The sequence below is a fragment of the Dioscorea cayenensis genome, chromosome 20 (genome assembly GCF_009730915.1).
Source record: "Dioscorea cayenensis subsp. rotundata cultivar TDr96_F1 chromosome 20, TDr96_F1_v2_PseudoChromosome.rev07_lg8_w22 25.fasta, whole genome shotgun sequence".
Lineage (NCBI taxonomy): Eukaryota > Viridiplantae > Streptophyta > Magnoliopsida > Dioscoreales > Dioscoreaceae > Dioscorea > Dioscorea cayenensis.
Window position 1 is genome coordinate 30,086,430 of NC_052490.1, and position 27,503 is coordinate 30,113,932.

The window sequence follows — 27,503 nt, forward strand, 5'->3', positions numbered from 1 at the left end:
CCACAAGAACTTGTAATTCACAAAAATAACCAATATCAAAGAGCTACATATTTAAAAATAAAAAGAAAAATACAAATAAAAATCCTAAATCACAGAAGGTATTTGTAAAGTTTGATCATTAGACCAAGCATGAAGCTTAAACTATGTTCATTTCAAAATGTGTGGAGATTAAAAAAAAAAAAAGTGTAATCCATAAATGCATCACTTCATTCAAAACAAACACGAGACATCCACCATACTTCACCTCCTATATTTATTCCACCGAAAACAAACATGGCTTAAAACAATGACCGAAAGAAAGACCATAATATCTTTCACTACTAGACCATAAAAACTACTCCCTCGTTCTTTTTCTGTCATTTTCTAACATCAAGAAGCATTTATTATTTTTTTTTATAAAATTACCCCTTACACTCTATTCAATTTTCTTCTTGAAAGAGAAATGTGAAAATATAAATTAAGAGTAATTTTGAAAAAATAACTAATTTTATATAAAATTTTGTGAAATAACTAAGTTAACTACGACAGATAAAAAAAAAACAGAGGGAGTAGATTATAATGTAGTCTACCAACATTGAACTCAAGTGTTAAAACTCAGTTTCAGTGCAAATCAAACATACTTGAATTGGAAGCATACTGATAAGAAATGGAAACAGAACAGATGATAGGAGTGCAGACACAGCACTGAACCATCAAATGTTTTGGAAGGTGGACCCAAATAGGGCAGAGCCATCCATGAAGGCAAACCAAGTGGGGTGGGTTTCTCAAGTGGGATGCCAATGCAACACAGTACTAGTCTTACACTTTGGTGAATATAGGATGAACATATTTTAGATCCAAACCATCAGAGTGGAACACACTCATGAATCTCTGGTTCGTTCTAGGAGTAACAGAGTTCTTGAGATGCTGAAATGCATTTAGCACTTTGGCTCTTAATATTAAAGTTGAAGATGTCACAGCGCGGATACAAACAGAATTCATGATAGTATTACCCAACCAGGTGAATAGGTAAATATTAGTACCGTGGGAGCATGGGTGTACTGAATCAGCAGAGCACTCATTCACAGCCAGCTATGTAGATGGTTGTTGAAAGAATTCGAAAGGTGATAATGAACTGCATAAGATTTATCATAACAAAGTTTCAGAATTTTATGGTGGAAGATGGTAAAAAATGAAAGTGTTATAAAGGAGGGGTGATATGGCAGGGCAAATAGGAAAATTTACCATAGTGTCTGCAATCAGACAGAGAATTTTACTCCTTCATCATCAGTTGAAGTTCCCTTAAAAATTACGGCTTTACCCTTCTGTTCCAGTAATCTCAAAGCACGCATCAGCACGGTATGGTCAATGGCAGCAAGATCTTCAAGTAAAAAGCCAAAACACATCAAGAATAGATAAGTGAAGCTTTAAAAGAATCGTGATTCACAATCTTTGCACGTCACCTAAAGATATAATACATAACCATGAAATTCCACTGTTTATGCAAATCATGTAAAGTTCATCCATGAAATGTTCTGATTGAGAGTTGGGAAAGGCTAACAAGAAATAAATAATCCATAATGTATCATCATGAACTGTCATTTAGGTTTATTAATTGGATGATTTGGTTGCACCAAAAACATTTCTAACCATCAATTCAATGACAGATCGACAAAAATGCTTTTGAAAATACGCTTAAGTCAAATTGGCATAATGGCCATGTATTCGAACAATGATCAAGCTGAACATACCAGTTCCGCGGGACTCGAATCCTGAGCGTATATCTTCAACAGTCATGACACTATCTTCAAATCCATTTTCTTTCACCTAAACGTATTTTGGGAAAAATTACTTATGAGCGATTAAAAAGCACTATTGCACAAATTTGGGCTTCAGTCTGAGTGGACATACAAAATTTACAATGTAATCAGCCCAATCTTGAATCCCCATCCAAAGGATAAGACATTTTTTATGTCTTTTATCCATCCATTCAGCACGACCTGTGACATGGTAGAACTTTAAAGAGCTACTATTTCCATTGCCTTCCAAGCTATTTGCTGAAGGAGGGAACTAAAGGCACAGCAAGACTTGAAAGAAAAGAGAAAGAAATTCATAGCTTACCTTCATTAACCAGTGTAGAAAGAAATAGCTCCTTTGCTTCATGGCTGAGAGATCCTGCACAACCACCGCAAAAGTATAACAAAACCACACAACAAGACAAAGCTTGAATGATCATGGAACATGGTATTTATATTCATAATGCATCATTTAACACAAAACATAAGCAACTAAGCCCAATATGTGTTAAAGAATCCCGTTAAATGCATGTAGAACAAAAGCAATGCCAATTTTTTAAACACTAATCAGGATTTAAAGATTTCTATACCTTGTCCAGTCCCTATCTAAAACATTACATGTTTAATGAGACAAAGATGAACCTTTACATGAAACAGTCAATGATGAAAAATAGAATTACATAAAAGCAAAACTTACTCTCAATCACTAGATTGGTAAATAGAGGAAAGTCTTCCTCTAATCCTACTCGAAAAACCTTTTGATTTCTGCAATAATCAAGAATTAGTTCTTTCCACAACTGTACTTGCTTCTCACGAGTTTCCCTCACTGGCTGCAAGCTAAAAGAATAACATGGTACAGACTAAATTAGCTAGTGTGTCAAACACATTTAATTGCAGGTAAAGCAAAAACATTGACAATATAAGACAGTACAGAGAATTAGTAAATAATAAGCACAGGTCCAACATGTTAATCCACTGATCTAGCTAACATTTAGGAAAAACGGATTGAAATGGAATAAGCTACAAATCTTTCAGCCTGATCTATCATTGCAAGAAACATAAACTTGTTCATCTACCACTAGACAAGAAAGATAAGAGCTTTCATAATATCATGCATTTATGTGTTCAAAATTCAAGCCTATTATTTAACTTAACAACATACTATGTGAAACGTTATTAAATGCTGAGAGAGAGTGAGATGGAGTCAAGTACAACAAAATGCCCTCATAAAATAAAATATTGGTAATCAACACTCTTAAACATAACTTCTCCTTGATCATAAATCCCAGCACAGTGAAACCTTTTAATATATTATGACTAGGAATTTTTTTGGATTATAAATACCATATCCAGTTCTTGCAAAAAGCAATCAGTTTGATTTCAGCCAAGCTTTAAAACTATAGCTTAACATACGAAAACTAAATAATAGAATTTCAGCTCTTTTGCGAACTGAACAGCACTCCAAAAACTATGGTCATCGAAGCCCACACAGACAATACAATCAAAACACCAAATTTTAAAGCATAATTCATGTGAAACATCTCTACCATCTACCTACACAATGCAATAACATCAACTGATCAACTGAATTTTGTGAACAAAATATATAACACCGTAAATCTTAAAAAAAATGAACTAAAATTTCTGATAAATAATCAGTTCAAAGAGGGGAAAAACACAGGATTACGTGAAATAAGGAGGATAGTTGAAAAAAGCCGGCAGCTTGAATTCTCCCAAGCTCTGCATCTCTAGCAAATAGAAATCAAAATCCCCGTATGAAAACAATCATAAAATCATAAAATCTAAAAACAAAAAGGCTTCTGATGGAGAAAACCTTGAGATGAGAAAAGGAAAAAAAATCATATGCTTCTATGGAGTACCAAGAGCTCAACGGCCGGGCTTGTGGGGGATCCGGGAAGGCAGCGGTTTGGAGCCAGTTGAACTAGGGTTTTTTTTTCATGTTTGTGATTTTAGGGTTTTCCTTTGTTTTGAATTTGTTGATGAATTATAGCAAGGAGTCAAGAACAACAGAGTGATTGTTTTGATTTTTGAGATTTTGATTATTTATAATATTTGGGTGATAATTTCAAAAATAGCAATGATAATTATTTTAACACATCTATAGTATGTAGATTATTTCATGCGTTGTTATTTGGATGATGATTTAACTAGCAATGATGAGGGACAATCATTTTGAATATTCAAAGTTTTGATTGTTTGTAATTTTTTATTTTGGGTGATAAGCTTAATGAATATTTTAATTTTTTTAAAAAACATTTAAATTGTTTAAACATTACTCTGTTAGTAGATAATACCAAAGATAATACCAGAGATAAGATAATAGTAGTTCGTTAATTTATATAATTTTTCCTATAATAATTTGATTGAAAAAATAGGAATATAAGATTTTAATTTTTTTTATTAATTTGAGAATTTGAGAATTTTCTTGAGGATTTTTTATTTATTTTGAATTTTTTAATTAAAAATAAAAATAATAAAGGGTCAGCACAGCAAGAGTCCACCCAAAATGTCCAGGCGCAGCAGGCCCGTGCTGGGCCGGCCCGGCACACTTGACATCACTAGTTGCATCAGTCTTTGTTATTTATAGGCTAGTTCAAGCCATGGATGGTTGTTTAAACTTTAGGGACTTGCTTTCCTATACTACCACTACGACGCTAAGGCTTTGCTTGGGAGAGGTGAAGGAGGGGTTCATAATGGAAGGTAAGGTAAGGTAAAGTAAGGGAAATGGAGTTTTTTTAATTTATCACTTGTTTGGGACAAAGGTAAGGTAAATGAGGGTTACCAAGCCTTGAATGTTTGGATTGAAGGTAATAGAGGGTAGGGTTTTATGGTAATATTACTAAAATACCCTTACAAGAAAAAGACACATAAGACATATAATTATGTAAAACTATCTACTCATTATATTTATCTATTAATACACAAAAGACACAAGACATAATAACAACAATAATACTAATATTAATACTAATATTAATATGAATACTAATATACTAATACTAATATGAACACAAATACTAATATACTAAAACTAATATACTAATAGTAATAATAATAATAATACTAATATACTAATAATATTAATAATAACACCCGTACTAATATGTTAACACTAATATACTAATATACTAATACTCATAATAATAATAATAATAATAATAGTACAAATATATTAATATACTAATAGAAATACTAATAATACTAATACTAGTAATATACTAATATACTAATACTAATATACAAATACTAATATGAACAAGAATACTAATATACTAAAACTAATATACAACTACTACTACTAATAATAATAATAATACCCGTACTAATATGTTAACACTAATATACTAATATACTAATACTCATAATAATAATAGTAATAATAGTACAAATATATTAATATACTAATACTAATACTAATAATACTAATAATAATATACAAATATAAATACTAATAGTAATAATAATAATAATAATAATTAATAATACAAATATATCAATATACTAATAGAAATACTACTAATACTAATACTAATAATAATATACTAATATACTAATACTAATATACAAATATGAATACTAATATAATACTAATAATAATAATAATAATAAAACGAGTACAAATATACTAATATTAATACTAATAATAATACATACATGTAATTATTTGGAAAGGTTGAGGGTATTTTTGGTCAAGATGAAAAATCAAAAACCTCCTCAACCCTCCAATTTGGAGGGTTGAGAAAATGGGAGTAAATGGAGGTTTCTCAACCCTCCATTTAACCCCTAAAAACCTTACCCTCTAGATAACCTCTGATCCAAAACAAGGGATGGACCATAACCCTACCTTACAATACCCTCACTAACCCCCTCCCAAGCAAGGCCTAAGAATCAGTGTAAAAAATCATTTACATACAAACCACAACCAAACTGTCTTCATCTTAAAGAGAAAATAAATAAATAGCCATGCTCGACTTAAAAAAGATAGTCGTAATAAAGCTACAGAGATAAATTAAAAAACAAAAAAAAAAAATTAACTTCAAGACCGGAGATCACCGATTAGGGTTTGACAGGAGGTCTTGGCATGTCTGCAAGAAAAAAAGTGGAAAAAAAAGGAGAAACCCTGGGCAGAGTTTTGGAGAAGAGGGGATCGAAATTCTAGGGTTTCGAAGAGAGGAATAGAGGAAACGGAAACCCTTGGCTAGGGTTTCGCTAATAAAGGGAGCGAAGAGATGCGTTTCGATCCGTAGACGAGGTTTTAGGAGCGAACTCATGATCTCATCTATCGGTGTTGCTTTGGTTCTGTGCGGGTTTCGGGTCTTGATCCGGTTGGTGTGTCCTATCGGATCAGATTTAAACATACACTTCAAGTTGTAGTGAATTTTTAGAAAAATTAAAAACAATAAATGATACTCTCTTCATCCGTTCTTTTTTACTTGTCATGTTTTGAAACTCTTCTTTATTCTTTTTTATTTGTCACATTAGAAATTTTGTGCATCATTAAATATTTTTTTTTAAATTTACCCTCTAATTTAATGTACTTGTACAATTTTCAATAAATCACATTCAACTTATCATATACTCACTCCGTTCTTTTTTAGTTGCCACATTTAACAAATTCACACCGATTAAAAAAAATTGATTAAAATTAGTTGATAACCTATATTTTATAAAAAAATCCATTACTTTCCAAAACTACCCATATTTAAACCTCACTAGTAGAGAATATAATTTAATACTTAGTTGATTTTGATTTATTGAAAATTGTACAAGTACATTAAATGAAAAGGTAAATTTAAAAAAAATTATTTAATGCTGCACAAAGTTTCTAATATGACAAGTAAAAAGAACAGAGAAGAGCTCCAAAATGTGACAACTAAAAAGGAACGGAGGGAGCACTTCACTTAGTGGAGTTTTAAATAAGAGTAGTTTTGGAAAGTAATGAATTTTTTTATAAAATATAAGTAACTAACTACTTTTAACCAATTTTTTTAATCGGTGTGAATTTGTTAATGTGGCAACTAAAAAAAACGGAGGAAGTAATTAGTGAAATAAAAGCCTGTTATAGTGTGAAAGGTGCTTTAGGTTTTCCGCATAAAAAACAAATGTTTAGGTTAATCCTAGTTACGTATATATATATATATTACAATAGTTTGTAGGAAATTTGTGATTAAGCATATATTGGACATCTATAATTATTATTTTTATTTGAATATACATGATAATTATATTTGAGTTTCCTAGTTTGCAAATTGTAAGCAATCAAAGATCCAAAAATATCATTCTTTTATGCAATTTCATAAATGTATAAAACAATAACTATAATAGAGAATTTTATTAACGGTCTCTAAATCTATTAATACTAATGTTTTCTTAATCTATTAGTACCCATATTCATTTACTATGTAAGGTATTTGTTTGTTCCTCAAGCCTCCGAAGCGGCTCGAAACCCGACAACCAAAGTTGATAAGTACATCAGTGGAATGCCACAGTCCTTGAACATAGAGGTGTTAGGACAACACGCACGGTCAGCAGGCTCAAACTAGATCGTCAAGTACTTCCCGATCAGTCTCACTAGCACAGCAGATTAGGGCATAGATGTTTATTGCACTTATACATGCACACATTTAACTTTTCTTAAATAAGAGCTCTTATTTGTCAGAATTTTAAAAAATAAAAATAGTTTTCTTTTTTAATAATTTAGATATTAAAAAAAAATGATGTGTATTGACTTTTGATCTTCATCTAAAAGGTTTTGCATATAAATAAAACTGTTAATACTTATTTTGTGAATATGAGTGAAATGTGAGGGGTCAACTAGCATTGTGAAAATAGACTGGACCATACTTACAAGGTCTTTAATTTTCATAAAGAACATCGTGACTCATAGGGTAATTTTGCATACTTAGACTTTGCATTTTGGTGTGACCTTCAACATGCACGACCTGTGGTAGTTTGCAAAGAAAGTAATTACATGAGCACATTTTAGGGCCCGTTTGGTAGATTGCATGGAAAGTAATTACACACAAAGCTTTGCCCGAAAAAGATTTTGCATTTAATTACTTTCCCCACAAAGTAATTACAATGTTTGGTGCGTGCAATGAAAATTGTATTTGAATTGCATGCAAACTTAATTTCTCCATTTGGCATGAATGCATTAGCTATGTAAAGTTATGCTTATTCTCAATATTACCTTTAGTTACTTTAAGTATCAAAAGTGAATTTTTAATAAACTCTAATGATATACTAACTTATTCCAAATAATAAGTAGCATTTTCTTCATAAAATATTTTTAGAATTTTTTAAATATGGTTTTTATACTTTTTAATACACTAAAAAGAATATATGGCTTTAACCCACAGTGCATTCCTCAACTATTGTCCATTAGATTATTTTGTTTATTTTAATATTGTCATGATTGATATTATCCAACAATGCGTTGGAAGTAATCACTAAAAAAAAAATTTATTTGATAAGAGTAATTTAGCAATTATCAAATTTTCCCACCATCGTTGTAATCAGTTTCACACCACCCTTCATACGAATAACTTTCCATGGTCAAATGGATAGTGATTGCAAGGAAGCCAACTATTTTTAAGAAACCAATCGAGTAAAAATGATTCACCCCCATATTTTGCAAGAGAAAGATGTTACTTCACTCATACCAAACGGGCCCTTACTGCAAAAAGATCCCATCCTTTAATAGCTTGGCAAAGGGTATGGTCAATCTTAATTAATATGTTGTAGGCACCATGTAGATTTCATATACAAAAGATAATACTTAATTTTCCTTCTATCTTGTACGACTTTAAAAACAACAGGCTATTCTGAAGGATCTCTATAAACTTATCTTGCTTTTCATGGGACTGTGACCCAAAAGCTGCTCTAAAAGTGATGTTCTTGCCAAGATTAAAGACAGTTTCACCAAGCTTGATAGAACGGTGATGGGAGAAGGAAACATAGAATGTTTAGATAGTTTTGTTGATCTCTCTAAGAACAAAGGACCAAGACTCAGCACGGTGGCAGCTGAACAGGTTGACTACGCAGAGCTTACAAGCCATTATCATGGTACTCTCGCTTTCTCTCTCTCTCAAGCTCTTTAATTAGTAATGGTGGCCAACACACTCATTTACTTGAACTAAATTCTTTTTGACATTAAGAGCATGCCATAGATGACATTAGTAAAGAAGCTAGAGCTGTGGAAGACTTTTCATGGGACGTCAAGAGATGCAAACCAAGTGAAAAAGACATTGGAGATGATGTGATCAGGGTGGTGTTGGTAGAGGAGGAGCTTGAAGGGGTTCAAGGAGGTTTATGGCAGTGAGGAAAGGGTCTGGGACATCAGGGGTGGGGAAAAGGAGAAGGTTTTCTTGGCCTAAGGGGAGCTTCACTTCACGGGAAGGGAAAGAAAAAAGGAGATTGATAAGGGTGGTAATGATGGAGTTGGCGGTGTGGAGGATGGGGGTGATGAGAAGGTTTAGATTAAAGAGCCAGAGAGAGAGAGGTGGCTTGAGTTGTTGACATGGCAAGAATCATTTTTTTTCTACTGACTCATATTTTCGGGCTACCACGTCATTCAAATTTGGCCGGAATTACCTAGATACCCAATCTGTGAAACAAAATTATAGATGGGCCACCATTTTAATACAAATCAAAGTTTGGACCCCAAACTGATAATTCACCATAGTTGGGTACCCTACAAAAAAATTTACCCAACAAAAATCAGCAGGATATACAACCTATTAGAGTATACATACATATATATATATATATACTTTGTATTTATCTTGTTCATACATATATATGTACACTCATATCTATTTATTTGGCTGATGCCCTAATGAACATTTTATTTCTTCTCATGTTATCTATCATTGTATCAGACACCAAACTTCTTTGCCGGTTAACATCTCTTCTTCACTGTTGACGGACTCACCGACTCTTCTTTGCTTGTATCAGATTTGATTTCTTCACTGGTCCAGCTTGCTGATTGGTAAATGTTTACTTCTTCGCTTGTTCCGGACTTTTTCTTGCTATTCCCAACCCTTCTTCAATGATCCAAGCTCCGGCTTCGGCTTCGACTCGTTGACTTTGTCAACTTGTCGACCACCGATCCCCACCCAATCACTCTTAAGCTTTCCATCCTAGCTAATAATCTCACTACCGTCGGCTTGGACTTCGATCGCTCACTCGCAATCTATAATGGACCTTAGTTTTTTGTTGTCGCTAACTCCTCTATCGTTTTCCACATCTTGATCTAGTCTGTGTGTCCCAAAACTTGAATTCTTATCTCTTTTGCACATTGAGTGAGATTTAAGTTCTAATGCTAATCAACCAAGTTCTAACGCTTGTGTTGAAATTTAAGTTATTATAAAAAAACTAAATTTTTCAAATGAAATCACCACCTTTGCAACCGAGGGAAGTGAAATAATGGAATCATCACTTAACGGTAAAAATATGAAAAATGAATATTTCCCGAACTCATCATTAAAAAGAACACACCATTGCACCAAATATTTCAAAATTCCCTCATGTCCAAATTTTTTCTTAAATTAAGAAAACATTATTTAAAAAAGATAATCGAAAATTCCCAACCTCATCAATAAAGAAATAAACAAAAAAATTGCATCATTATTTCCATTAAAAAAGTCCCCATCGAACCTCCAATATTAATTTCATTCTCAAAATTATCCAAAAGATAAAACACTCATAAAGCTTTCCTCAAACATATATTTTAACAAAAATATCAATAAATTCTCATAAATCATAACATGAAATGCATGTTTTTAATCAAATAATATGGCATCCTTGTGAACTCTTTTGAGTCCACAAATTTTTACTGCATTTTCTATAATACTTGAGAGGATTTGTTTTGTTGTTTTCTTATTTTGTCTTTTAGACGATTTAAAAAATTTTAAATCCAAAATATCACCAATTCACTACAAAAACTACTTATAATTACTCAGAAATCCAAAATTATGTTCAATTATAAATTCTTACCGAAAGGACAAATACCCTATGCCTAATTACATGAAAGAACTATAAAGATGCCTGCTTCAAATCATCATAGCCCCACGTGGTGATAAGAAATACAAAGCTTTTCAACATTAGTAAATTAAACCTCTCAAGTAATAAAATGTAAAAAAAGCTTGGTTTCGACATCACAAAACAAGGCAAAGCAAAAAATACAACAACTATACTTATAACAAAACAAAATAAAAAAGTACAAAACTTGTCTTGATTATGAATTCAAGATTAAGCTCTAAATCTAAATCGATGACTAATTTTAGAATCTCTAAAAGACGTCAACCTTGAGTGAGAGAGATTGTTATGACAAGTAATATCAAAACTATAACTGGCACAATTTTCCAAAAATGAGTGAAAATACAGGAGCTCAAATTTACGAGGAAATCCTAAATATCAATGTTGCATTATGGGTAGAATTTACCCATTAAAAGAACAGCACCACCATCATTAGACATGTGATTCTTTTAAATTTACATACACACACCGTGACATTTTAATCGATTTTCAAAACCCGTGCAAAAATTCAACACTAAAATTTAAAACAAGAAGAGGTTGACCAGAGATGCACTTATATATATATATATATATATATATATGTGTGTGACAACTAATTAATTTTAAAACTATTATATATATTTTAACACCTTCATTCAAAAACTCAAATTTCTTCACAAAATCACAACATCAAATATCTTCTTATTTTTTTATTTTTTATTAAATGAATAAATCACATACTCCATTAAAATAAAAAAGAGAATTAACAAACCAGTCTTTTAAAATCTACTATGGTTAAAGAAACTTCAAAGGTTTTGCTATTAATTGTTCAAAATTTGCTTTTAACTTACAAATCCTTCACAAACATTAAATATCATCCCCAAGTTTTCATGCTCTCTCCCTTATACAAGTTACAAAGACAACAAAAGGATACTTGAGGGTTTTTACAATTCAAACATTTTAAAACTTAAAATCTATCATAAATTCAAGGCCTACGTATACAACATATTCACTCCAAAAACTATTTCTTGCAATTACTCAAAATTCCAAAATTATGTCAACTTATAAATCCTTACAGTAAAGACAAATACTGTATTTCCATTACCTGCAAGAAATAGAAATCTGCTCGCTAATTGCAACTCACCAAAACATAGAAGACTATTTCTTTCATCAAATTAAGCCCACATTGTATATTTATGTGAACAAAAAGGATAACTCCTGAAGGCACATATGATGCGTGGGCACACGTGTGAGTGTGTGTTTGTTAAGAGAGAGCACTCAGTGTGTTCATAAGCCTATGCCCTTCGACAATCGAAATATCTCAAAATTTTTCACTAAAAAGAAACATCATCTTTATGTATCTTACCTCAAATTAATGAACATGTTATGTAGATTCAAGCATCTCAAGTAATAAAAATCAAGAAAGCTTGGTTACTTCCCTCAGTTGTTTAACATCAGGGTCTCATGCAAAACAAAACAAGGCAAAGCAAAAATCCAACACCTGTGATTTTAACAAAACAAAACAAGAAGTGCAAAATTACGTCCTCATTATGGATTTCAAAATTACTAAATTTAAAACAATGACTAATTTTATAAGTCTTTTTAAAGACTTTAACCTTGATTGAGAGATATTGCTAATGATTAAGTAATTTCAAAACTATAACTAGCTAGCACAATTTACCAAAAAATTATGAAAAATACACAAGCTCAAATTTATAAGGAAATTCTAAACATCAATGTTGCATTATGGGATGAATTTACCCATTAAAAAAAAGGCCAACACCATAAGACATCTGAACCTTTAAATATACACTAACCTTGACATTGTAACTACATCAATCTTCAAAAAAGCCATGTAAAAATCCAACACCAAAATTTAAAACAAGAAGAGGTCGACCAGCTGAGTGTATATGGCAACTAATTAATTTTGAAAATATAATCAGTACAATTTACATAAAAATTAAGGAAAAACAAAACCTAATATATATTTATAAGAAAGCTCTACAGATCAGCTACTATATTAAGAGAATTTAACCAAATAAAACAAAATTCATTAAAAAGTATACCCTTTCAAACTATATAAATCCATTAAAAACTTCTGACTTGAAAGAGATCACCTCTAATAACAAATTTTCAAAAATTCAACCAGCAAATCCTACAGACAAAAACACTTCCAACTTCAATATATATATATGTATAATTTTAAATCCATAAATCACAAAAGGTAAAGCTAAATGATCAAAATAAACTCATGCACTATGATAATTAAAGGACAAATCCAAAAACCAACATTCTATGCTAAAAGAAAATGTTCAAGAATCATAGAGCCACAGAAGCATCACGAAAGGCGTTTTTGGATGGCAGCAAAGCCAACCGATTCCGGCTTCTTCCGGCGTCCCCCTTACACTATGAAAACAACTGGAAGAGAGCCAAGGAGACGAAATAATTTTACGATCTAAAGGATGGTTAATTTAGTGGCCCCGTTGCATGCAGAGACTTCACAGGTTAACGTAGAGTTATGACACGTGGCATAAGATTGCTAGATAGGATCAGTACCATTTAAATCACACATGTTCCTCATTTTTTTTTAAATAACTTAATAATTATGGAAGGAGAATTTTATTAGAATCATGACACCTGTTATATATTCATGCATTTAACTCTTTAAGAAAGGCATAGCATTTTCTAAAAATGGCCTAGCTTACGTGCGGTGCCTGAGCATCAGTTGTAGTTGAAGAAGTAACGCTCCTCCGGTCAAGCACTGCACTACTTAGAAGAGCACATTCTCTGGATCTGGTGAGCAATTTGCTTAATGATACATGAGATGATCTTAGGAGTTATTCAGAAAAGCACTTTCTCAAGAAAGACTTGTAATCTCAAACTCTTTTATATTTAAACACACAAAAAAAAAAACACAATTTATTATATATTAAGTCAAAAAGAAGAACAAGAGATGGAACACAAAAAATTATAGTAACTTACGAGTTTGAAACACTGATCCATTTCATTAATTAATAATTTTTTAGTTTTAGAATTTTTAAAGGGATAGTTAATGGGTCATAGAGATGCATGATTAGTCCTAACCCCTAACCAACAAAGAAACAAGCAATTAATATATTAAATTAAGTAGTGTAAATGCAATTCATTGTTTCATGAACTTCTTTCAACCCAATAAAAAAAAAACAAAAGGATATCAAAGAGTTGAGCAATGATCACGAGAACTGTTTACTCACGTCTTCTCATACACAGAGTAGATATTCACTGCATAATTGCAAATGATTGGAAAAGCTAAAAGTTAACATACCTGACGTTAAACTGATAGGAAGAGCTACCCCATCACTAATCTTTTAGCCCGAAACCCGAGAGTAATTACCGGTTTATGCCTGGTTTTATAGTCACTGAGCTTGGGTGCTTTAACTCTCGTTTCCGATGTGGGACTAAAGTTTAGTATTGATTTGTGACTTTTTAGACTTGAGTTAATGTTTTAAAATAATATTCTGTTTTCATTAGTCATTTCTGATGATTGTGGAGATATGAGTGGGTTGTATTTTTGTTTACTTAATATACAAGGAGAATAAATTCAAAACATTATTATATGATCAAAGTTTTAGGTTGGAATTGAAGATATGAGAATTTTCCTAATCGAATGCCAGCCAATGAGCGTCCTTATATCGTCAGATACTCTATATATTTTGGGACCAAGTCAACTACGTTTTGTTATGACTTCAAAGGCATATACCAACTTGAGGTTTCCCAGAAGCATCCAAATTATATAACGTGTTATGGTCTCCTGCTGCTTTGTTCCTTCTCTTGCAAACATTAACTCACAAACACACAGCATTATAAAAAACAAACCACAAAACTCAAAACAAGAAACAAATATCTTTGTCCAGTTGATAAAAAGATCATGTCAGCCGCCAAGAAGACTCTTGCTCACGGGCCTTCCGACATCGGGAGAGACGATGATGAGCAGCCGAAACGAGCTAAATTCAACCGATGTTTTTCAGGTCTTGAGTTCAAGATGGAAGCCAAACCTCTCAAGGAACTGGACTCAGAGAAGCTGAAGAATGAGATCAAGAGATGGGCTAAAGCTGTTGTGAAATATGCTCGTCAAATCAGTGGAAGCTTCGGCTCCAGCAGAAGATCAGAGACAAGATCTGATACTTGAAGCTTTCGTTGCCTGTTTGTTTGTATATTCATTCTTTTCACTCAATAATACTAGTTTGTGTTCTATGGCATCAAACAAATCATGTAGTAATATCTAACCGAGACTGACAATGAAGTTCTTTAGTTTCAATCTGTTGTTGCTTCATTTGTTGTTATGCTTTCAGCTTGGTCATTCACTGCAGAAATTGGCGATCATATGATGCAAGTGGATATGGTATGAATCTCAAAACCAGATGATCAAGAAAATCAGAATTTACTTACAGTTTGGTGTAATCCTAAACTCTCACAGAAGCCACAAGGAAAACATCCTAGTTAGCATGCATTCTATCTAACAAAAACTCGCCCTGCCTTTGTATTCTATGCCTCATTAAAAAAGTAAAAGACACAACTGTAGAAAAATGGTGTGATTACAGGAAACTTTCATCAGTCGATCTTTCTCTGTGAAAGGCTCTTTAGTAGTTGTTTAGAGCATACATCTCGAGCCTGTACTGCACTTTTAACACGGCTTAATCTCACCCAAGCAGGTTCCTGTCAACCAAACAGATGAATTTTACATACCATAATTGCCATTAGATTGATTACATATTTGATTTAGTTTATGAAGTTGAAGAACATGATGAGAAAGAGGATCACCTCAGGCACACATCGAGAGAAGCCAAATTTGATAAGGAGAAGGATGTGTTCCATTATGAGGATGCCTGCAAGGCCAGGCTCGATCCTCCAGTTCCCCTCTTGGTCGTACAAGCAAACCAGTAGTATGCAGTTGGTGCATATAGACATTACAATTAGAAACTGAAACACAAACAAAAGGCTATAAATAAAACGGAAGCATCTATTAGAGTGCATGCAACAAAATTACAAGGGGCAATTTGTGACATGGTTAAAAAAGTCAAAGCTCTGCATATAACAAAATGGTTTTCCAAAGCAAGGCCAAAGGGATACTGATTTATATAGTTCAGATAAGTACTAAAGTTACCGCATTGAAAGGTTGATAGCATTGTCTTCGTGTATAATGAGAAGTGGAAAGAATACCCTCATGCTAGTCTTGCACACACACACAGAAGAGAGAGAGAGAGAGAGTAATTATTCATCTACAATGTGCATTTCATTCCTGTGTTGTCTTATCAGATGAAGTATATGACTACAAAATCTCCAAATTTGGCATTTAACAAAATAATACCAAAGATAACGATTAAAATGTATGGGAGTGAATGCACAACTCCCTGAGAAAAAAAATGAATGTGTACAAATGGTAATTGGATCTTTTTCATTAACCAATTTATGATGTAAAATGAAAAAAGGCATATCATGTGCAGTTCAAATTCATGACCAGAAAGTTAGGCGTGGATAAAATTACAATGGCAAATGTAAGGCAGATTAGAAGGATGTGGAAAACATAAGCACCATGTTGCATAGAAAACTTTTCTACAACTTATGGACATACTTTGAAGTAGAATATATGCAGAATAAGCATCAACATATTCAAAAACTTTACAAACCTGAAATATGTTCAACCAAGCTCCTATAGTTGCAGAAGCACGAGGAACAGGCCTCTTAAGCATGACAAGTAGCTTCAGTGCATCAGTTCTGATCTCAGTGATATTGTTCTGCAGATGTAAACAACAAGTTGACCTTTGAAACAAATCAACTACTTAAATAGCACACTCACACACAAAGCCAACCTAGAAAAGAATCACATCAATCGTCAGTAAATTTACCAAAGCAGCAAAGCAGAATATGAGAGGGAATGCACATGCAAACATCATAATCATCCCAAACTGCAAAGCCAACTCAAGGAAATCTGCAAGAAATTACAGCCGTTCAAATATCAGCCTACATGAAAATACTAAAAGTTAGAAGGACAAATACAGTATCTAACTATAACAATTACCATCAAATAGACCATCTTCAAGCTCCTCTCCAATACTTGCAGTATATGAGGGCTTCAGATACTCCTTTTCCACTCTAGAAGCAAACTGCGGTGATTTTGCTCCAGCTGATCTTTTGTCACACTTTTTCTTCCTTCATGTAACACAAATGACGTATTAGACTTGCACAAACCAATATAAGATAAAATAACATAAAACCCACCGTATTGCTTTGTACTTCTTATAGCTGTACTGAAGGTAAGGGATTGAGTTCTCCACCAAATTTTCAAGAATCTAAATGAACCATGAAAAGGGTTTCAGATCCTATAAAATATTGCAGAGAGAAGTTTGCAAGCAAAATTACCCACAACATGCCTGTGAAACAATCAATCGCTGAATGATAACTTGACGAAGAGTTGTAAAATTTCGATGCAAAAGGGCATGATAAAACAAACCAATATATGTTTGCATAAAATACAGGCCAAACACCTGTACAAAGAAAGAAAGTATTAACCTTGATGTAACAAGTGAAAACACCCTATCACACCACATATCCGAAATCATAAGCTAACCTTGTACACCAGACTATCAGCACTAGACTCTTCTCCTTGATTATTTTCATACTTTATAAGAATAACAGACACTTTGCCTCCAAGCTTAGTGTAGTACTGAATGGCCAAAAGATAAAGAGCTGTTACTGCATACCTGAAGCATAGAGTATATGTGAAGAGAAATCAGCATATATTTGATCATAAGTGAAATACATATTCATGATACCACAGAATATTACAAAATGATAAGAGCAAAATATTTTTCACTAGAATTGCCATAATTGACATGCAGAGTACCTTCTATGGTAATCTAACTAACAAAGGAATCAAATACATACACAGAAATCTGAAAACACACCAAAACTGATGTGTGATAGATCAGCAGAGAAACAAGTTTTTCCTTCTTCAAATGTTCAATAAAAAAATAAAATGTTGTTTTGACTGTTCTCCACAGGTTTATAAATCCTTAAAAAAAAAATTTTAAAAAAAATTCCTTCTAACAATGCAAAAGCAAATGAGGAACTTACTTAAGAACATCAGACTCAATGATCTCATACAGATGAGCATAAGCCAATTCAAATGGCAGCTGGAGGCAAATAATTGCCATGACAATGATTGCGTTATTCCTTATTCTTAACAGAAGACCAAACCACTCATCTTTTTGCAATGCCCTTTTCTCTGTTGGCTTATCAGCATCCATGTTCTCTTGGAGTTGTTCATGAGACTGCTTAAAAGAAGCCATTTCCATGTTTATAGCTCTATAGTCTGTTAATGAATAGTTGATCTCCCATCTGCAAAATGTGTAAATGTAACTTATTTTCAATCCTTCTTCCTAGAGAGCTGGAAAATGGCAGATCGAATAATTGTTTATTTACAAGAATTACCTCGCCAAAAGAGCAGAGTTCTTGCGCTTCCAGAATTGGAATAAAAGCACAGCCCATGAAATAATGACTATGAAGAAAGACGGAAGGACAAGCAACTGCATTGATCTGGATTGGGGAAAATGGAAAGGAGTTAACAATGTGCACATCATTACACATAATTGTTCAACCAACAGGGCTCAGCAAAAGCATACCCAAAATCAAGCAACTGCACAGCAAGTCCAAGAACAGCCGGAAAAACCAGCCATTTGGTGTACATTCCAAGAAAAGCAAAATATGTTGCTATCTGTGTCAAAAAGAAAATTCAGTGAAACATGTTGCTAAGTTGAACAAAGGAGGTTTTATCAAAATCATAGCTACATTATCATCGACCTTTATCCCAAAATATGAATAAACTTCATCAATCGGTTGTTCAGTAAATCCCAACCAGTTAAGAGCCCAAATCCTCAAGAGTCTCTTCCGTGTAACTTCCTCTGTATTCAGGAAAATTTATTATATCAAGTTCTACTAGAATATGTTCTGAAAGAAAGTCAATATGGAATACCATGTGTCGGAAAGACTTGCTTGACAATGCCTTCAACCTCCATCCTTTCGACTAATGATTCATTTCTTTGCAAAGCAAACTCATCACCATCAAACTTCAAGATCAATTCTGATTCTGTCTCATTTACCTACGCATTTCAGTCACAATGCCAAATCAGATAAAGAACAGTAGCATGCCAGAGGTAATTTCCTACTAGTAAATATAGAATAAAACTTACAATTCCATAAATCAGATGTCGAAAACAGTTATAACGTTCCAACCAGCTGAACAAAGATCCATCAGGTTGCCTCACAAATGCTGTCACTTGATCCCATTCAAATTGCAAATCCATTCCTAAGATGAGTTTCAAGAATGAAAGGCACAATTATCAAAGGAAAAGAAATATTACTCCATGAGATTATTGGTCACACCAAAGGAAGACTGAACAACAACAACAATAACAACAAATGCTCAAGAAAATACCAATATAGGTCAACTTCTTCATTTGCAACTCATAAGCAGCTCTTCCCAAAGTCTCCAATGGCGCTGCCAGCTGAGTAATAAAAAAGCAACAAAAAATGGAACACTTTAAAAAAAAAAAAAATTGAAATCCAAAGACAGATCTTTACCAAAGAAGACCAACACGCTCATTTAGAAACAAAATTCACACTATTGTGCTAAATTCATCAACCAAAATCACAAAAACATCAAAACAAAATAGAAACAAACCTTGAGAAACTCATCCGAGATCCCATTCACCCTCTCAACAATCAACCCCGCCTTCGTCAACTCATCAACAAGAAACTCAACACAATCGCAGTTTTCATCCTTCTCTTTGTCCCTTTTCTTCGGCACCACAATCGCCACCTCGAACCCGGTCTCTTCTCCCGTCCCATTCATCTCAAATCCCAAAAACCAAGCCCTAGACAGGTCATAAGAACTCCATCATACCAAAAACCGCAGCATCATCAAGATACCACCACCACCACCACCACCACCAACAACAACAACAACAACAACAATAATAACAACAACAACAAGGTGTTCGATGAAATGCGTGAAAGAACCGAACCGCTCAAGAATCGAATCAATACCGCGCGATAAAGCAAGAGAGAGGAAGGATGCGACAAGGGCGAGAAAGGGGGGAGGGAGATGGCAACAGTGGAGAGGGGGAAAGGGTCGATAATTTCGACGCGCGCGAGTGGGCCAAGTGAGCGCGTGCCACTTGGCTTCTTGCTTCGCTGCTTGCGCCGCGAGAGCGAGAGAAGAAGAGAGAGAGAAAGAGGGGTATGAAAACGTGAAAGACGGGAACGCTGTTTGATTTGCTGGGTTCGCGCCTTTGGAGGCGAGTACTTAGTTTTCCCCGTCCTTTTTAGCTTGTTTCGGATTAACAGTGCACGTTAGCCTGTTTTGGCTTAGACACTGGTTTTTTTTTAAAAAAAAAAATATATTTATTATGAAAGCACCACATTTTATTTGATTTTTAATGCTTTTATAAATTTTATTTAATAAAAACATGAATTAAAAAATTTTATAACTTTGACCCTAAAAAAAAACATGAAGAAGAGTTGACACTTGACACCACAAGTTACAGCGGTCACAATGCGATTTATTCCTTAGTTATTATATTCAATTAATAAGAAAATCAGGGGGGAAAAGTACCTCTAGTTGGTTTTTTTAAGTTGAATTGAGACTAGCTTAGACATTTTTGAATTGAAAACTATTGCGTTTTAAAAGCAAAAACCTTAATCATATAGCCAGTTCAAAGAAGGTGCTTTAATAAAAGAAATGGATGCACGAGCTGCGCATGAGTTGGCATATTAACGCAAAGGTGCGGACAAGGATGCACGTCAGGGGACAAATGGTCGTTGGTCTTCAGTACAAAGAGATCATATTAACCTAATTTAGTAGCCATTGCAAATAATCAAATCAAGCCTGGGAATTATATATTTTTTTAAAAAAAAAAAAGCTTATGCTTAATAGAAAGCATCACAGAATTGTCCCTTCAAAACTAGCAGTATTAACTGTAGAATAGGATTTTTACTCAAATTCAAGATGGATGGAGATTTCATCTTTGTTGGATGTCCTGCCATTTGCCCCTTTGAACATTGCACTTCAGAGCAAACTCATGGTTTGATAAATGCTGACAAGGAATGGTGTATAAGTCACTGAAGCTTCCTTTTTAAGATCCTAATGCATGGATATTTATGTGAAGAATAGCCGATTTGTCTTTGACTGGAGCAATGCATGGATGCTAGATCTTGTGTGTACTGCAACCAGCATCCTCTGATGTGAGATTTTCGCGCCAGTTTTCAAATTCTGAACCGCCAAACACCAACTGTTTTATCCCTACAAAACTGTTTGCACAAAGAAAAGAACATAAATGTCAAGCTTTTATAAATGTAGACCAGAAAACTAGTAGAGTGACAAAATGTAATATGACTCCTGTGATGAGATGCTAGTTTTGGTAGGAAAAGCAGGTAGCAATCTCAACGAAATGTGCTAGACTTAATCTATCAGCTCTTGGATGTTTATAAGTTATTGTAAGTTTTATGACTGCATCATAACAGACATGTAAATGGATGTGGCTCAAAAAAAAAAAAAATTTGTTTATGACCTGCCGATGTGAGTTCAAAGAAGCCAACGAACATAATGATACACATGTTTCTAAAGAGCCTAGTTTATGGATCATTAACTTCTTTTGCTAATAAGGTAACTGTTTAGGATTTGAGGTGGTTAGTTGATGTAGAAGTAAATGATCACATTCAAGAGGGTGATGCAAAGATCCTCGACATAACATGGCAAGATATGAATGATGTCCTGTTTTTATCAGTATTGGATCAACCCTTGATTTCCACAAGATGACAGGGAGTTTGAGGGGTGTGGCTGTAGAATAATATGGCAATGATCCACAATTACAAGAAGGACAAAGTTTGCAATGGTCTTTTGATGTTAGCAACTTCTGAAAGCCTGAGGATCTATTAAATGAAAACATGGAACTGGATCCAAGAGTAACAAATAAATCTGTCAAAGCATCAAGTGGTCAAGCCTTGTGAATTTAATCTTCATGAATGGATAAAGATGCATGGAGAAGAGGAAATAGACTTTACTCGGAGCTTATGTTAAACAAGGCATTTATCAGCACATCCAAAAGCAATGGCTCAGTGGTACCAATATCAACCCTGTGAAAAATGAAACACCATTATGATCAGAAACCAAAATCAAAAGTATGACAATTTTCAGTGTGTATGTGCAGGGGGAGAGAGAGAGAGAGAGAGAGACCATATGCGTGCTAAATTGTCTTGAATCTCTAAGTCACCAATGTTGTAGAAGGTAGTTGGTGTCACATTAGCACCATAAATAGGATCATAGCTTGGTCTTTTATTCTCCAAAGGTGCTTCTGATAACTGCAGGATCCAGAAATCATGTGCATCAGGTTGAAGAGATTAATTTCCATAGAGAATGTCATGCAACAAATATTGCATGTTGAAGAAAAGAACAAATGTGCCAGAATGCCATCCTAATTCTGAAACCAAGATGTCTACCTAATTAAACTGTCATCTTATTCACTATTTGAGCAAGTTTAAGAGAGGAACCGGAACAGAACTGAAAATCACTAAAGCTAATACATATTTAGATCTCCGAAGCAGAGAATTTGTAACAGCTCTCTGTTTGTTTCTTTTATCAAAATAACATGGACATTGATAGATGTGTTTGAGGAAAAGAAACTTGTGAAGTTGTTGGCATCATAAAAAATAATTCATTAGACATTCATGAGGAGATTAATGAACTCCCAATCCAATACTAATTTATGGCAGCAGTATGTGCCAGTTCCCTCTCTCGTCTTCAGTAGATATAAATTCTTGCTCCATTAAATTTTACTCCAGCATAAAGATAAACATGCAAGAAACAAAACTTACCTGCATGTTCATAGAATTACAGCCCCCCAAGCGTCCTATGATGTACCATGAGCGAATAGTCTGCCCAGAAAACAAGCTGATTAGTACAGTGAAGTAATTTAGATGAGTTAAAAAAAAACAGGCGTTCACTCACATCACAGATTAATTTTATGTCTTTTGTGAGTGGAGCATTGTAGAACTCAAACCATATAAAGGAATTCGAAAAATCAAACCTAGCAGACATCAACAATAAGATAAGGTTATTGCTCAAGAGAAGAACAGATTCTGAAAACGTTACACCAGTTCTGCAGTTAATAATCATAAACACCTCATGCAAATGCAATCTGCTAAACAATTTGATGAAAGTAAAATAAATTTTCATGTTTTTCTATTAAGGGTTCTAATATATTGCATTGTATGTAAGAAGAAATTTATTTAAGCAGTGGAAACTGCAAAATTCAATGTTTGAGTTCAGAGAATTTGGAGTGATTATACATACCAGACCAGATTTGGAAATGACAAATGAGTCGGGCATCAAGTTTCTACTTAGGACTAACCTATAATCAGCAGCCAACTTTCATATGTTCAGGCCAAAACTTGCTGTTTAAGCCTAAATTTACTGAATAAAGTGTTAGCAGCAAACTATATTTTCACCATTTCCCCATACAACAATCACCTTCCACCTAGTCAAACAAATGTCAAACTCAAGCAGTTTCTAAGTTCCTCTGTTCCTGTGCTTGCTAGTCTCTTACATGAATGGCAACAAATGCATAATTTGCACTAGTTAGATAACAAGAAACAGTCATAATTCCAAATTATAAGCTTTTGAAAACTATTCTTCAATGATTTATGCCATGGGAAAGAGTAGCAAAAGAAGAAATTATAATAATAATACGAACAATATATATCTAATATCCAAACAAATTTCTAATTGAGTGAAAAACTCCATAACTCTTTCTAGCAATTCATCTAAACTCACTTATTAAACAAGACATTCATGGGCTTCGCAGACCCTGTCTTCGCGTGCAATATCTTGCTCCTCTTCTTCCTGATCCTCTCTTCCACCTAAAGATTTAATTTTTTTTTTTTTAAAAAAACACGAATTACAATCAAATCAAAGGCAAAAGAAGCTATACGAAAAATCCAAGAAACAATACTCGAGATTGAGCTTTCTGGGGGTCATCCACACAGGTCCCAAGAATCTCGGCAAACTCCGGGTCTCTATCGTAATCCTTTTCTCCCTCTCTCCCCATGAACGCATCGGGATACGCGAATGCATCGGCTTCTAACTCTTCCCCCTCTTCCCCGTATTCTTCTTCTTCTTCTTCGACCACTTCTGCTTCTTTGATATCTGCTAGGGTTTCGACCTTTCTTTCTCTTCGAGCACTGGCAATCAGAGCTTGGGTTCGGCGTTGGGTAGAGAATGGGAGAAGGGAAGGGTTCCAAGGTGGAGGAGTGGAGGAGAAGAGCGAGAGGTTGCTGGGGAGAAGGCTCGAGCTCTGGAGGTGGATGCCGTTGAGCATCTTCTCCTGCGCTTTGGTCTGGAGCTCGGAGCCGCAGGGAACGACGAGAGACGAAAGCGAGCGAAGTGTGGGGAGTGGTCTGGATTTTTATCAGTTGGCCCTTTGAAGAAGCTCGAAATTTTTTAGTCCCTGGTTTTTTAAAGAATTACTTCAAAAAAATCTGAATTAGACTATTTTATCAGTTGGCCCTTTGAAAAAGCTTGTAATTTTTTCTATGGATGATAATTCGGGTGGGCTCGTAATCTGGGGGACATTAGGAATGTGAACGATTTCCTGCAGGAAATGAATTTGTTGGAGGCGCCAACTATTGGAAGAAGGTTTACTTGGATAAATGGACAAGCGGACCCAATTTGGGTGAAACTGGACCGGTTTCTTATTAACTTCAAATGGACGGTACGCTTCCCTAAAATTATTCAGAAATGTCTCCCCAGAGTGGGATCGGATCATGTCTCAATCCGTTTAGAGGTCGGTAGCCATTGTTCCAGCCTTAGACCTTTCCGTTATGAGTTAGTGTGGTCGATTGCGGAGGGGTTCCAAGAGTTAATTACACAGTGGTGGAATTCTTCGTCACCTGCGGGATGTGGGGCGTTCGTTATGGCAAAAAAGGTGGCAGCTTTGCGTGAGCAACTTCGCAGATGGGCCAAATTCTCATTTGGATCTATCAAATTGAAAAAATTAGATCTTCTTCAGGAGATCGAGAAGATTGATGAGTTAAAGGAATCGAGAAGCCTCTATCCGACTGAGGTGCAGCAAGAGTTGGTGCTGCGAGAGAAACTTGGGAAGATTCATAAACAAGAGGAGATTTACTGGAAGCAAAGATCACGGTTGCAATGGTTAAGAGAAGGGGATGAAAATACGAAGTTTTTTCACGCAGCGACTAATGGTCATAAAAATAGGGGATTACCAACCCCCGGGCGATTGGTATGGTGTTTGTGGAGCAGCTACAACAGCAATTTGGGACTAGGCGAGCTACAAGATATAAGATTGATTTACACACTCTATTAGAACACAAGATCCCAGTGGATTTGTCAACACTGGAGGGTTCATTCACATTGGAGGAACTGAAGACCGCTATCTTTGATTTGGGAGGGGACAAGGCTCCGGGACAGGATGGTTTCCCGATTCACTTCTTTAAGCAATTCTGGGATACTATTAAAGTGGATCTTTTCCAACTCTGTGAGGATTCTTTTCTGGAAATGCTAATTTGGAAAGGATTAATTGGGCAAGCATTGCGCTCATACCTAAGGTAACTACTTCTGATGGGCCATGGATTTTAGACCAATTAGTCTTATCAACTCCACTCTAAAAATTCTGCAGAAATTACTAGCGACAAGACTTAGCAAGGTGATGAATGATCTGGTGGATGTGGAACAGTCAGCGTTTCTTAAAGGAAGATGTATCCTTGAGAACGTTGCAACGGTGGAAGAGCTGATTTTTAGTATTAATAAAAGAAGACTGCCATGGCACATTATTAAAGTTGATTTTGCTAAGACGTTTGATCACGTTGACTGGGATTTCTTGTTCGATTTGCTGAAGGTAAAGGGTTTTGGAGACCGATGGATAGGCTGGATAAAGTGCATTTTGTTTTCATCGAAGGCAAATATTATGACCAATGGCTCTCCCAATGGCTACATTCAATATAAGCGAGGCCTTTGGCAAGGCGATCCATTGTCACCTTTACTGTTTATCTTGGTCATTGATGTGTTAAGTGCGATGTTTACTCATGCACTGAAGTCTAAGGTCTTAGTTGGCGTTCCACTTGGTAACTTCGAAAGTCGGTGCAATCTTCACTTTGCGGACAACCTTTTGATCTTAACAACAGGAGGATTGGAGGATTTGAGAATCGTCAAACTTCTCTTTCTGATTTTTGAAGGAATGACAGGTCTTGAGACTAACTTTTCTAAAACATGCCTTTTTTTTCAAGCAAATGGGGCGACCTCGTGGCGAATGAAGCGGCTGAGACTCTGAGCTGTTAAGTAGGCATGTTGCAGATCACTTATATGGGAATCCCGATTTCAGGACGAAGGCCTCGGCGACAGGATTGGGAAGGGGTTATCCTTAAAGTGAGGAGGAGGTTGGCGTCCTGGAAAGGTAGATTCCTCTCTTTGGGGGCCGGTTAACTCTAGTAAACTCGGTCTTATCTGCACTGCCGACTTACTGAATGTCTATTTTCCGCCTCCCTGCCTGGGTGATAAAAAAAATCAATCAGATCAGAAGAGATTTTTTGTGGTCTGGACCAAATATTGATAACCCAGCGTGTCGCCTGGTAAGCTGGAAAAGCCTATGTCGGCCACGTGACCAAGGTCAGTGGGGTATTTTAGACCTGTTCACTTTTAATCAAGCGCTTCTTGGGAATTGGTGGTGAAAGTTTTTGACAGATGACAGTTGGTGCTTATCGAAAGTGATTCACTTTAATTTTGCAATGTTGAGTTGGGATTTGTTTCCCATGCAGTCGGGCCGCATCTCCTACTTTTGGAGAGGGGTTATCGGCTGTATTCCTGCTTTGAGAGCGTGCATCTCTAATGAGGTTCGATCCAGACTAGAAACACTCTTTTGGAAAGACCCCTGGCTAAATGGAATTGCTCCCATGCACATATGGCCAGAGATATTCTGGAATTCCCCGCAGCAAAATGGTTATGTGCATGAGCTCGCCCATTTGTTGTCGGTGACGCCTTTTGCCGATTATCCGGTGTTCATTCGCTCTAGGAGCAGCTTCAAATTAGCGACGGGGAGGTTGGGGATATTAAAACTTGGAAGTTCACTGGGAATGGTGTCTTCACAGTGAAGTCTTTGTATAACTTTCTAATTGATGGGGGTCTACGCTGCCCAGTGGCTAGGTTTTTCTGGCGAAATAGTTGCCCGAAAAAGATTAGCCTTTTTAATTGGTTGGCATGGAAAAATAAAATTCTTTCGCTAGGGTTATTTTAGTAGGCTGTTGAATTTACTTGAACCACCTGCCTCTTTGGCCAACCTATGGAATTCTTGGAGGATGTCAGTATGACATTCTTAGAGGAACATTGGTGACCTGGTGGTGAAGGCACTTGTGTGGAATATCTGGCTTGCTAGGAATGAATGTATTTTTAATGCCAATGTTTTACATGTTCATGATGTTATCTTGAGTATTGATCGCATGATTTTACTCTGGTGCTCTTCAGCCATGGATAGATCACAAGGAAAGTTGGACAACTCTTTGAAGTGCATCCATCGCAGTTTAGAGTTCCTGGGACCGAGAGCTGAGGAGCTCATGTTGAGCTCGGCTTCTGGGGAGGCGCAAGAT

General features: G+C 35.0%; 3 protein-coding genes across 8 annotated transcripts; all 3 read right to left on the bottom strand.

The window, feature by feature from the left end:
• Nucleotides 1–598: 598 nt before the first annotated feature.
• Nucleotides 599–14,169, bottom strand: LOC120251682 (vacuolar protein sorting-associated protein 25-like). 4 transcript variants are annotated; one of them, XM_039260298.1, is made up of 8 exons: nucleotides 14,119–14,169; nucleotides 13,529–13,607; nucleotides 2,473–2,612; nucleotides 2,101–2,154; nucleotides 1,891–1,979; nucleotides 1,731–1,806; nucleotides 1,225–1,360; nucleotides 599–1,114 (listed from the first exon to the last, which is right to left on the bottom strand). In XM_039260298.1, exons 2-7 carry the CDS (start codon nucleotides 13,534–13,536, stop codon nucleotides 1,239–1,241), a joined length of 489 nt encoding a protein of 162 aa, XP_039116232.1. In that variant the 5' UTR covers nucleotides 13,537–13,607; nucleotides 14,119–14,169; the 3' UTR covers nucleotides 599–1,114; nucleotides 1,225–1,238. The 4 variants fall into 4 exon arrangements, with proteins under 4 accessions (XP_039116232.1, XP_039116231.1, XP_039116230.1 ...); XM_039260297.1 differs by lacking the exons at nucleotides 13,529–13,607; nucleotides 14,119–14,169 and adding exons at nucleotides 3,463–3,523; nucleotides 5,831–6,089; XM_039260296.1 differs by lacking the exons at nucleotides 13,529–13,607; nucleotides 14,119–14,169 and adding exons at nucleotides 3,463–3,523; nucleotides 3,656–3,814.
• A 745-nt stretch (nucleotides 14,170–14,914) lies between these two features.
• On the bottom strand, nucleotides 14,915–20,155 carry LOC120251855 (anoctamin-like protein Os01g0706700). 3 transcript variants are annotated; one of them, XR_005533507.1, is made up of 17 exons: nucleotides 19,534–20,155; nucleotides 19,288–19,357; nucleotides 19,043–19,158; nucleotides 18,826–18,952; nucleotides 18,654–18,754; nucleotides 18,476–18,567; nucleotides 18,285–18,389; nucleotides 17,928–18,191; nucleotides 17,422–17,554; nucleotides 17,225–17,338; nucleotides 17,073–17,143; nucleotides 16,873–17,003; nucleotides 16,700–16,782; nucleotides 16,481–16,588; nucleotides 15,615–15,773; nucleotides 15,081–15,509; nucleotides 14,915–14,994 (listed from the first exon to the last, which is right to left on the bottom strand). XR_005533507.1 is itself a non-coding variant. In XM_039260510.1 (16 exons), the coding sequence occupies exons 1-16, from the start codon at nucleotides 19,702–19,704 to the stop codon at nucleotides 15,405–15,407; spliced, it is 1,950 nt and encodes a 649-aa protein (XP_039116444.1). In that variant the 5' UTR covers nucleotides 19,705–20,155; the 3' UTR covers nucleotides 15,012–15,404. The 3 variants fall into 3 exon arrangements, 1 of the variants encoding a protein (XP_039116444.1); XR_005533506.1 differs by having other exon boundaries at nucleotides 14,922–14,994; nucleotides 15,091–15,509; XM_039260510.1 differs by lacking the exon at nucleotides 14,915–14,994 and having other exon boundaries at nucleotides 15,012–15,509.
• Nucleotides 20,156–20,696: 541 nt separating this feature from the next.
• On the bottom strand, nucleotides 20,697–24,332 carry LOC120251091. Its single transcript, XM_039259631.1, has 7 exons — nucleotides 23,861–24,332; nucleotides 23,683–23,768; nucleotides 22,858–22,936; nucleotides 22,725–22,784; nucleotides 22,087–22,211; nucleotides 21,915–21,986; nucleotides 20,697–21,161 (listed from the first exon to the last, which is right to left on the bottom strand). Exons 1-7 carry the CDS (start codon nucleotides 24,224–24,226, stop codon nucleotides 21,059–21,061), a joined length of 891 nt encoding a protein of 296 aa, XP_039115565.1. The 5' UTR covers nucleotides 24,227–24,332; the 3' UTR covers nucleotides 20,697–21,058.
• Between the last annotated feature and the right edge of the window lie 3,171 nt (nucleotides 24,333–27,503).

Coding starts and splice junctions, on each gene's coding strand:
- LOC120251682 (XM_039260297.1), bottom strand. CDS start 3,521: ATGCAGAGCTTGGGAGAATTCAAGCTGCCGGCTTTTTTCAACTATCCT. Junction 2,155..2,472: donor TACCAATCTAGTGATTGAGA/GTAAGTTTTGCT, acceptor GTGGTTGTGCAG/GATCTCTCAGCCATGAAGCA. Junction 1,361..1,730: donor ATTCGAGTCCCGCGGAACTG/GTATGTTCAGCT, acceptor TTTTACTTGAAG/ATCTTGCTGCCATTGACCAT.
- LOC120251855 (XM_039260510.1), bottom strand. CDS start 19,704: ATGAATGGGACGGGAGAAGAGACCGGGTTCGAGGTGGCGATTGTGGTG. Junction 18,192..18,284: donor AACTCTGCTCTTTTGGCGAG/GTAATTCTTGTA, acceptor CACATTTTGCAG/ATGGGAGATCAACTATTCAT. Junction 17,144..17,224: donor AGCGATTGATTGTTTCACAG/GCATGTTGTGGG, acceptor TGGTTCATTTAG/ATTCTTGAAAATTTGGTGGA.
- LOC120251091 (XM_039259631.1), bottom strand. CDS start 24,226: ATGCTCAACGGCATCCACCTCCAGAGCTCGAGCCTTCTCCCCAGCAAC. Junction 22,212..22,724: donor GTAATTCTATGAACATGCAG/GTAAGTTTTGTT, acceptor TGGATCCTGCAG/TTATCAGAAGCACCTTTGGA. Junction 21,987..22,086: donor GACAATTTAGCACGCATATG/GTCTCTCTCTCT, acceptor CATTTTTCACAG/GGTTGATATTGGTACCACTG.